The sequence below is a fragment of the Cebus imitator genome, unplaced genomic scaffold (genome assembly GCF_001604975.1).
Source record: "Cebus imitator isolate Cc_AM_T3 unplaced genomic scaffold, Cebus_imitator-1.0 Scaffold77, whole genome shotgun sequence".
Classification (NCBI taxonomy): domain Eukaryota; kingdom Metazoa; phylum Chordata; class Mammalia; order Primates; family Cebidae; genus Cebus; species Cebus imitator.
Genome location: NW_016107392.1, coordinates 6,018,635 through 6,030,007, shown reverse-complemented (window position 1 = coordinate 6,030,007; position 11,373 = coordinate 6,018,635). Strand labels below are relative to the sequence as shown.

The window sequence follows — 11,373 nt, the reverse complement described above, 5'->3', positions numbered from 1 at the left end:
ATGGCGCGATCTTGGTTCACCGCAACCTCCGCCTCCCGGGTTCAGGCAATTCTCCTGCCTCAGCCTCCTGAGTAGCTGGGACTACAGGCATGTGCCACCATGCCCAGCTAATTTTTTGTATTTTTAGTAGAGACAGGGTTTCACCATGTTGACCAAGATGGTCTCGATCTCTTGACCTCGTGATCCACCCGCCTCGGCCTCCCAAAGTGCTGGGATTACAGGCTTGAGCCACCGCGCCCGGCCGGAAAGACTGTATTTTCAACATGTAAAACATAATCTGGCCAGGCACGGCGGCTCATGCCTGTAATCTCAGCACTTTGAGAGGCCAAGGCAGGGGGATCATGAGGTCAGGAGTTCAAGAGCAGCCTGGCCAATATTTGGTGAAACCCTGTAAATACAAAAATTAGTCAGGCGTGGTAACGGATGCCTGTAGTCCCAGCTACTAGGGAGGCTGAGGCAGAAGAAGAATCGCTTAAACGCAGGAGTCAGAGGTTCAAATGAACCAAGATCATGCCACTCACTGCATTCCAGCCTGGGTGACATTGTGAGACTCCATCTCAAAAAACAAAAAAACAAAAAAAATATTTCTTGCAGAAGCCTATTTCTTCCTTACTCTCTCTCTTCTAAATTGAGGTGCTGACTCACACCTCTCCTAAAAAACAATGGAACCATGCCATTAAAGCACATGTAGTATTTTATTTACGTTCCTCCTCTCTCCTAACCAGTAAAGATCTTCTACAGCCTTCCTTGTGTCCAGCAGGATGTCAAGTACCTGGAGTTTTAATACACTGGTCAATATCAAACACACAGAATCCATTTAATTCTACTATCTCATTTTAGAAAAGGAAACAACAGTTCAGCTGAGTCTCTCTCTCATGGTGAAGGAGATGCAGGGCCACAACTTCTGTTCTGATAACCAGTCCACTGACCAATCACACTCTCCTAACTCTACATAGTAACATCCAGCAGCATTGCTAAGCGCTGTAGGAACTAATGTTTCTGAATGAAAAAGATAAAAGTCTGAATTTTCAAGTAAATCAGAAAAAGATTCAAACGTGATTCATTTCAAAGCAGTCTTTCTGGAAAACTATGCAAATATTTCAGCGGTGTTATAGTTGATTAAAGGAGTTTTATAATTACTCGTTCAAAGTGCCTAGAGGGCCAGTTTTATACCCCAATTGATATTACTCAGTTTTTCCACTCATCTTATTCTTTGGGCTTAAATGACTGTTAGCCATTTCAAAAATTCACATCCAGCTTCAAAGCATCAAGATTTGCCATCATTTATGATATTCAAACAGAAAGTGTTTGAAACAATAATGGCATTGTAAGAGTAAGTTCATAACCTTCCAAGGTGGCTACTTATATTCCTTTTCTTCCCAAAAAGTAACTATGCCACTATTTAGGGAAAAAAAAAAAAAAACCCACTCATGTATAGATGGAAACTGTTTTTTTTAAAGGGACATCTCATGCAATCATGTAACTACTGAGAGCCCTCTAAAACTGTATTTGGAGAGTGTCCCGAAGATGAGCATGTCAAATTATACTGAATATATAAATATTCAGAGAGAAATGTTTTAAAGAGCACACACCAGGATGTAAATAACAACACTCTTTAAGGGATAAGATTATAAGACATTTTGATTTTTCTTTACTTTGGCTTACAGATTTTCTTATATTACTCCAGTGGATATGGGTCATTAATATAATTAAAATATACATCCACATAAAAACACACAAAATAGAACAAAGTACACATAGATGTTACAAAATTCCAAGATCCAAGCATTAAAGATGTTTGATCTAAATCTGCACAGCTTATTATTTAAAAGCTCAAAATTTGGCTCAGGAAGAACAGTACACCTACCCAGATACAACAGGGGCAAGATTTAAAAAGAATGTTGAGATTGGGTTTATCATACCTCCTCACCCTTTTGTATAATTTTACAACTATCTACACACCTCAAAAAGGAATCCTTGCCTTTTCTATGTGAGCCACAACCTTTCAGAATGTTTAAAGCACATCTCAACAGTAATTACATTGTTGACGACCTGAAAATAGGTCACCCCACACAACTGATTGAAACTCTCTTATGCAACCTTCCTCTGGAGGAAACAAGAACAGCTTGTACAAATATTTCAGCTAAATCTACTTCCCTAAGAGAAGATGATACACATTTGTAGGCATTATCAAGTCCTGAAAGCACACAGAAAGGGAAAAGAAAAAAATTATGAAGAAGTTAAATTAGCTTAGTCATTTGTTCCAACCAATTTCATATTGCATCATTAATTTAAGAAAGCATGGAGGCTTTTTGTGTCATTAGTTAATAAATAGGCAATGCCTGACTCAGTTTAGACATTATTACTTAGAAAGTTATGTTGAGATAATCATACTACCTAGAAAAATACATTAAGATAAGGTCTGAGAAATGACAACATTTCTACAGGATGTGAAAATTGTATTTCTGTAAGTTTACTGTTAGTTTCAACAAACTCTATTGTTTTCCTTTTTTTTTTTTGAGACGGAATCTCGCTCTGTCACCAGGCTGGAGTGCAGAGGCGTGTTCTCGGCTCACTGTAATATCTGCCCGGGTTCAAGCAATTCTCCTGCCTCAGCCTCCCGAGTAGCTGGGAGGCGCCTGCTACCATGCCCAGCTAATTTTTGTATTTTTAGTAGAGATGGGGTTTCATCATGTTGGCCAGAATGGTGATCTACCTGCCCTGGCCTCCCAAAGTGCTGGGATTACAGGTGTGAGCCACTGCATCCGGCCTATTGTTTCCTTTGTGACTAGGAATGTGGGGTTAGCAAAACTAGATTTAGCATGCCAATTTTCAGCCTTCAGGTAAATAGACATTTATTAAATGTATCTGAATTTATACAATTTGGACTTATATAAAGGCTTTAAAGTCATATCACTAAACAACACAGGAGTTTTAAATGGCTGAATAGAAAGAAATACCCTAAAGCTAGAAGATGAATAAACTAGGGACAGGGAACCACAACACAACAGAAAAGCCCTCTCAAAAGGAGAGGATGTACATTACAGGTGGGCATGTTTCTACACCTATACAGGTGCTAAGTCAGATGTGCTCGGGGGTTGTCTCAAAGATGTAACACCTCACAGCTCCAGTCCCACTTTACCATTCACAATGCTGAAACTTAGAGGCCCCTGTATAGCAAGAAAGAAATATCTGATTCAATTACCTGTAAAGGATCTTCTTTAGTACTGGGTTTAGGAAACTCTTCTAAAGGACCTCAAGGAAATTACCAATTTATTCTTCAAATGAATACCAACTTCCCCAGCCCAAGAAGAAACTATAGATGCAGTATTTTTATAGAATAAAACTCTGACATACACAAAATAGCTAGATGTTGGAGGAGAGGCTGCCCCTTTTAAGTGGGACCTAGTTGGTGATGATCCCAACTTTTCTGCACCATTTGCCCTGCAAAGAAATGGGGGAGCCTAGAATTAAACCACAAAGCTCAGAATATTTTGGTCCACCTCTTTTAAGAAGATCTTTTTGTTAGGAGTGGGGGTGTAGTGGGGAGTGGTCTAGACTCCAGGAGATTGGGCATTAGTTCTTTTTCCTTTTTTTTTTTTAAGATGGGGTTTCACCATGATGGCCAGGCTGGTCTTGAACTCCTGATCTCAGGTGATCCACCCACCTGGGCCTCCCAAAGCGCCAGGATTACAGGCGTGAGCCACCACGCCTGGCCTGGGCATTAGTTCTTAAGACAGCCACAGCAGTAGCAAAATGTTTAAACTCTGGCAATTCTGAACATGACCTTCAGAATGCTCAATATATTACAATTGTTTTGTTCTTAAAATTGGTCAATATTTTATCATAAAGACATGTATAAAGTGAAGCAAAAAAAAAAAAAAGTTGGCTTGAAGTTAACTAAATAACTACCATTCTACAATCTCCAAATATTTAAAGGTATCAACCTTCAATTAGATAGATCTGTCACTGAGTGCCCTGCTGGGGACTGGGGGTGACAAGTAAATAACATGCCCCATTAAGGTGAAGAAAAAGTACCTCTTTGTACAACTCCAATGAGGTTTCTATTCTTTTTTCTGCTGTTTAGAGGGCTAAGAAGACTGGGGATGGGGAGACTGCAAGGGTCATTTAATTGTGAGGTACCCAGAGTTGGAGTGAACAAAAAAGCAAAGTAGGATCTAGGGAGGATTTCTGAAAATGATAGTATTAGAACATTCATTCTTATGGTATGGCATTCAAAATTAGACTTAAGATATGTTTATTATTTTCCCACTATCAGCTTGAAGAGCAGCGGGGCCTTAATGCTTGTTAAATCTGACATTGAAAGACAAAAATCTAAAGTAATGGTCACTATAATTATGCAAAGGGTATATTTAAATATCTTCTAACACACTATAGAAGTTCCCCCCAAAAGTCATTAATTAACCAAAGCCAAAAAGGGAAAAATTCAATTAAGCAGCCATTTCTGGAATTAATTATCTCCCATGAAATGAAGAATTTTTTTTCCTCTTAGATTTCAAAACTCTCTAAGGAGAGAAACCAAGTAGTCACATACCTATAGATGGAGATTTGAAAGGGTATTTATCAGGTAGGTCCACTCTAACTTTCCATACTCCGCCTTCATATGGTGCTGAAATAAAAGTAAAAATATTCATCACAACTGCATCTCCAAATTAGAAAATAAATCTGAGTGTAAATTAAACATTATCCCCTCATCTTCTGAAAACCTTCCAAATTAATTCCTTCAAGAGTCAGGGACCTGTAACAATCAGTAGGTGCACCATGTTCAGATTAAGATATTTTTCTTGGAAAGATCCAGAGTTAAAAAATAAGCAGATTCATTCTCTTTTGTAATTTACATGATTCTTCAAAATGACTAAACACTATTCAATTATTTGGTAAGTAACAGCCACGTTACTTTCTCTCCTATCTTAATAAACCCCATGCCCATCCCCCCTCCAAAGCCAAAAAACAAAACAACAAAAACCATTTTCTGGAAACCACTCACGTGGCCATCCATAACAAAACCCACAATTTACAACTCATGTCTAGTACTGTCACACAGAGATAAAGAGAAAGCTACAGTCGGCCCTCTATGTCTGCAGGTTCCACATCCCTGGATTCAACCAACCACAGATCAAAAATATTCAAGAAAAAAATTCCAAACAATAGTAAATAACAATACAATTTAAAAAATACAAAAAAGGCCGGGTGCGGTGGCTCATGCCTGTAATCCCAACACTTTGGGAGGCTGAGGTGAGTGGATCACCTGAGGTCAGAAGTTTGAGAACAGACTGGTGAAACCCTGTCTCTATTAAAATACAAAATGAGCTGGGAGGATGGCCGACGACTGTAGTCTCAGCTACTCGGAGGCTGAGGCAGAAGAGCTGCTTGAATCTGGGAGGTGGAGGTTGCAATAAGCAGTGATCACACCACTGCACTCCAGCCTGTTCGACAGAGTGAGATTCCATCGTTTTAAAAAAAAAAATACAGTATAACAACTATTTACATAATATTTCCATTGTGTTAAGGATTACAAGTAATCTAGAGATGATTTTTAAAGGACATGGGAGGATGTGTGTAGGTTACATGCAAATTCTATGCCATTTTATATAGGGATTTGAGCATCTGTGGATTTTGGTATGGGGTGGTCCTGAAACCAATCCCTTGCAGAGACCAAGGGATGACTGTTTATAAAGTAATTGTGATAGGAGAAAGATTGCCTCGCTGGTTCTGCAGTCCAACTAAACTTGCTTTTCAGAAACTACGGATGCTACCATCTGTCTTTGATGTTTTACTAAGAAATAGAGAAAAAGACTGTAATAGAAGAACACATACCAACACATGTACTTACTTCCTTGTGGTCCATAAAACTTCACTACAAATTCATTGAGTCCTCCCAGGATCGTAACCTCATGTTTACTCTCAATGCTAAGGTGGACAGTAAAGGAAATTACAAGGCTTTACAGTACCTGGCAGAATTATGAATAACATCCCCAGGATGCGCCACTTAAAGTGCTACCAAAATTTGGTATGACATTGATAAAATATACATAATAATTCTGGTAGTTTAGGAGGCAATAAATACTCTTGTGAGAAGAATATGTATGAGCTTTGGATTCAGAGACTGCCGTTCAAATCCCAACACTGCCATTTACTGAGTAAGCCCAGCCAAAATAATGTCAGTTTACTCCCTGAGTCTTTGTTTTCTCTTTGCAAATTGGGAAAACAGCATATCATAGGATTTTTATGAGGATTAGACAGGTTAAACATGTTAAATGTGTAAGACTGCATTTTTGTCTACATACATGAAAAACAGGCCAGGCACGGTGGCTCATGCCTGTAATCCCAACACTTTGGAAGGCCAAGGTGGATGGATCACCTGAGGTCAGGAGTTCAAGACCAGCCTGGCCACTATAGTGAAACCCCATCTCTACTAAAAAATACAAAAATTACCCAGGCATGGTAGCGCATGCCTGTAGTCCCACCTACTCCGGAGGCTGTGGTAGAAGAATTGCTTGAACCCAGGGGGCAGGGGTTGCAGTGAGCTGAGATTTATGCCATTGAACTCCAGCCTGGGCAACAAGACCGAAACTCGGTCTCAAAAAAAATAAAAAAGGCAAATCCAGTTAAAATAAAATTAAACATAAATAATATAGCCCTTAAGGAAAATAGACATCTAAAACACTTCTATATTATAAAAAGGACAAACTAGGAAGGAAAAAACACTGTGGATTTTTAAAACAAATTATTACAAAGCAGTAAGAAAAAAATACAAACACCACAACAAAGAAAAGGCCAGAATATCCAAGTCAAGTAAACCGAAATGGGTAAAACTGAAGTATAAAAAAGTTTGACTCATTAAAGAAATTTAAAAATGGTATTTTCTCACTGTAAGCAGTGAAAACAATGAAAGAGCTGGATAAAAATCTAGTGTTCACTGGAGTATGAATTAGTACTTCTGAGGACAAATCCAGCACTACCTTCCAAAACTTAAAATGAATTTACTCTTTTATTCAAATTTCACTTCTATGAAGTTATTTTTTTTAAATAGCCAGACACTGCTGGTGGGAGTGTGATATGGTTTCACCCACTCTGAAAAACTGTTGGCAGTACTAAACCTGCACATATGCATACCCTATGCCTGTCAGTGCTACTCCCAGAGATATGCCCAATACATATGGATAGTCACATTCACCGAAGCCCATGTTTAAGGATGTTCAAAGCACTATTTGTAACATCCAAAAATTATAGACAATCCAAATATTTATCAACAGCATAAAGAATAAGCTGTAGTATAGTCACCCAAAAGAAAATTACAAAGCATTTAAAAAGAAAAAAGAGGCTGGGCATGGTGCCTCATGCCTGTAATCCCAGCACTTTGGGAGGCCAAGGTGGGTAGATCACTTGAGGTCAAGTGTTTGAGACCAGCCTGGCCAACAGGGTTTCCAGACATAGAAACCCTGTCTCTACTAAAAATACAGAAATGTGAGTGTGGTGGTGGGTGCCTGTAGTCCTAGCTATTCAGGAGGCTGAAACAGGAGAATCACTTGAATCCAGAAGGCAGAGATTGTAGTGAGCTGAGATTTTACCACTGCACTCCAGCCTGGGCAACAGAGTGAGACTCCATGTCAAAAAAATATAAGTTAAAAAAAAAAAGAATTTATATACGTATTTGTATGCGTTTTACAGATTTCAGCACTGAACTACAAAAATAATTTGTCTACAAAAATTAGCCGAGTGTGGTAGTGTGCACCTATAATCCAGCAACTTGGGGGGCTGAAGCAGGAGAATCGCTTGAACACAGGAGGCAGAGGTTGCAGCAAGCTGAGACTGCGCCACTGCACTCCAGTCTGGGCGACAAAGTGTAACTCTGTCTCAAAAAAATAAAGACAATTTCTGTGCTTTTTGTTTGTATATATGTTATTCTTTAATAAAAAGTTTACAAAAATAAGTGTTTCTGATAAATCTGTATATATGTTTACTGGAATATTTGAAGTTTAAAAATGTAAACAGTGTAAACATTTATCAATAAGAAACTGGTTAAATGAATTACTGTTACTATTTTCTTTTTTTTTCTTTTTTTTTTTTTTTTGAGATGGGGTCTCACTCTGTCATTCAGGCTAGAGTGCAGTACAGTAGCATGATCACAGCTCACTGCAGTCTCCACCTCCCAGGGAGTGATCCTCCCACCTCTACTTCCCCCTAGCTGGGACTACAGTGGCACCACCACACCTAGCTAATATGTTTAGTTTTTGTAGAGAGAGCGTCTGTGTTGCCCACGCTGGTCCTGAACTCCTGGGCTCAAGTGATCCTCCCACCTCGGCTTCCTAGAGTGCTGGGATTATAGGTGTGAGCCACCGTGCCTAGCCAGATGACTTATAAACCATTTATACAATAGGTGGCTGGCTACACTGGCTCATGGCTATAATCCCAGCACTTTGGAAGGCCTAAGGCAGGAAGACTGTTTGAGCCCAGGAGTTTGAAGCTGCAGTGGGCTATGATTGTGCCACTCTATTCCAGCCTGAGAGACGGAGTGAGAACCTCTGTAAAACACACACACACACACACACACACACACACACACACACACACACACACACACATGCAGTAGGCTATTATTAATATCTATCAATGCCCTCTTCCCAGTCAGAGCTCCACTAATGTATGTGTCTGTTCAACTTAGGGTATCCAGAAGAAGTCAACTGAATTAAGTTGTACAAAGATATTCCAGTCCTTAAAATGAATAAACTGACAAAGATAAAGAATGGAGTAGTACAGAATATTAGAGTTTAACAAAAGAAGTCATAAACGAATTTTATAATACAAAAATCCATAAATGCAGCATTCTCCATCGATCAGAACTAATTTGCAATGAATGACACTGATCTATAGCTATTACTTTTAATCATGTCACTTCTGGGAAAACGGAAGGTATCTTTTCTATCCTTTACCTGGATGCAATAAAACAAGGTTTCTTCCATTTTTTGGTTTGGAATTTAGTCCATACTTACATCTCTTTTATAAATAAGATTCTCCAAGCCTTCTCTTTCCCATGATCTCCAGTACGACCTACATGCCAGATACAATGGGCCTGTCTTTAATCATACATCACATCATAAATTAAAGAGTTCTCATAGTCTACCTCATATGAAAACCCAAACGCAAACTGAACTAAACTTTCAAAACTTTTAACCAAATGGTAAAATAAGAAGCTGTGCTAACTTCATGCTGCCTTGGAATGGTACAACCACAGAATGATATAGAAAAAAGAAATAGAGTTAAAGGAAAACATTGCATTAAAAATAAGCCATTCCATCACCACTGAATGAATGACTTGCCACAAAAATATATATAATAATTACTTCACTGCTGTTACCATGTGTATTTATGGTAGAGACCATGAGTTTCTTTCTCCTCTGCTGCAAAGTCAAGGGCAAGGAAGGCAATAAGAAGGCAGGTTAAAATGACAAAAATAATTATCTATTTCTGGGTGTGCTGGTCGGGCTGGGAGACTGGTGGGACTCACTAGAAGGTGCCTCATTACTTTCTCCGTTTCAAAGCTTAAAAATATAAAATACCCTTCAGACACCGTTCTGGTAAAAACTCATTAAATAAAACCATAAATCACATTTTATATTCACCTTTTTTGATCTCATTCACAAATACTGCTTTATATCCATTTAGCATTTCACTATTAAGGGGTATCACCATTTTGTGTAGAATAACGATTAACGGTTCTAAGAACCTAAGTCCATTTCACATTTAAAGTGCAAGCCAACCACATTATTTTCCCTGAAAGGCATTACTGATTACACAATCTAATATTTAAAGGCAAATGCCAAACTGTCAAGAGATAAATGACATTCTTGGCAAAATGTGTCTATCAGGGTTTTACAAGTGATTTTTATATAGTTCTGAAATTTTCCAGAAAGGGAGCCAAAAGCAAAGTTTGTGCCATAGGATTGACAACAACAGGTCAAGGACCAAGGATTCAGGGACCATTGTATCTAAATTTACTGGTAACAAGTTCATAAAAGGGTGCCCTCCCTGAGCTGTGTGGAAGAAAACAAGGCCCTGGCATGAAGAACGTGCTTCTGTGCAGAGGGCAGAAGCAAGCTGTGTGGATTTCTCTCTGTGTTCAGACCCAGCTGTTTCCTACTCTCCTGGAGATGAATCACACTAGAAAAGCTGAAGAAACTTGGCAACTTTCACTATCTGGTTTTTCTTTTATTAAAAAAAAAATGTCTGTTAATCCATTAATATGTATCACAAAAATAGTGCTTTTGGGGGATATGTTTATAAGGAATCCTTCTCTTTCAGAGACATAAATGGAAATATTTACTAATAAAAATGTATCTAAGATTGGCTAATAAATAATCCAGTGTGGGTAGGAGAGGTAGAGAAGAAATAGTAGTGGCCTGGCAATGTTAATGATTGAATCCCATGTTAATGATTGAGTCTTAGTGGCACATGGTGATTTGTTACACTGTTTGCTATTTTTGTTTTATAAGTTTTCCATAATAAAATAAAAGTTCTTTAAAAACCTAATAACATAGTTATCATCAAAAGTTTAGCTTTGTAGAGGCATAAAGGGTTAGAAGAACTTAGCTACTAGACAGACCTCTCTTAAACTTTTTTTTTTTTTTTGAGAAGTCTGGCTCTGTCACCCAGGCTGGAGTGCAGTGGCGTGATCTTGGCTCACCGCTCACCGCAACCTCTGCCTTCCAGGTTCAAGTGATTCTCTTGCCTCAGCCTCCTGGGCAGCTGGGATTACAGGTGCACGCCACTACGCCCAGCTAATTGTTATACTTTTAGTAGAGACAGGGTTTTACCATGTGGGTCAGGCTCTAACTCCCCACCTTGTGATCCACCTGCCTCAGCCTCCCAAAGTGCTGGGATTACAGGCGTGAGCCACTGTGCCCGTCCTCTCTTAACATTTATGAAACAATCTAAGTTTTCCTGAAGTATAACAGTTTGAAGGAGACAAAAAAGTTTCTGAGGTGTAACAGTTCGAAGAAGACCAAAAAAAAGCAAGTGATTCAGTATTTAAGAAAACAAAGACTGGCCGGGCGTGGTGGCTCATGCCTGTAATTCTAGCACTTTGGGAGGTCGAGATGGGCAGATCACCTGAGGTCAGGAGTTCAAGACGAGCCTGACCAACATGGAGAAACCCCATCTCTACTAAAAATAAACCCCATTTCCCCTAAAAATACAAAATTAGCCGGGCATGGTGGTACATGCCTATAATCCCAGCTACTGGGGAGGCTGAAGCAAGAGAATCACTTGAACCTGGGAGGCAGAGTTGCGGTGAGCCAAGATTGCACCATCGCACTCCAGCCTGGACAACAAGAGTGAAACTCCATCTAAAAA

The 11,373-nt window shown here is 39.1% G+C and overlaps 1 protein-coding gene across 4 annotated transcripts in view; it reads right to left on the bottom strand.

Annotated features, from left to right (window-relative positions):
- Positions 1-11,373, bottom strand: part of UBE2H (ubiquitin conjugating enzyme E2 H) — a 119,228-nt gene that overhangs the window by 43,734 nt on the left and 64,121 nt on the right. For 2 of the 4 annotated variants that reach the window (XM_017532567.2, XM_017532566.2), the window contains exons 2-3: positions 5,855-5,931; positions 4,556-4,630 (exon numbers count right to left, since the gene is read on the bottom strand). In XM_017532567.2, the coding sequence (XP_017388056.1) occupies positions 4,556-4,630; positions 5,855-5,931 (152 nt within the window). Of the gene's footprint in view, positions 1-4,555; positions 4,631-5,854; positions 5,932-9,014; positions 9,076-11,373 lie in introns of those variants that run through there. The other 2 variants (XM_017532568.2, XM_037739999.1) reach the window with 2 other exon arrangements.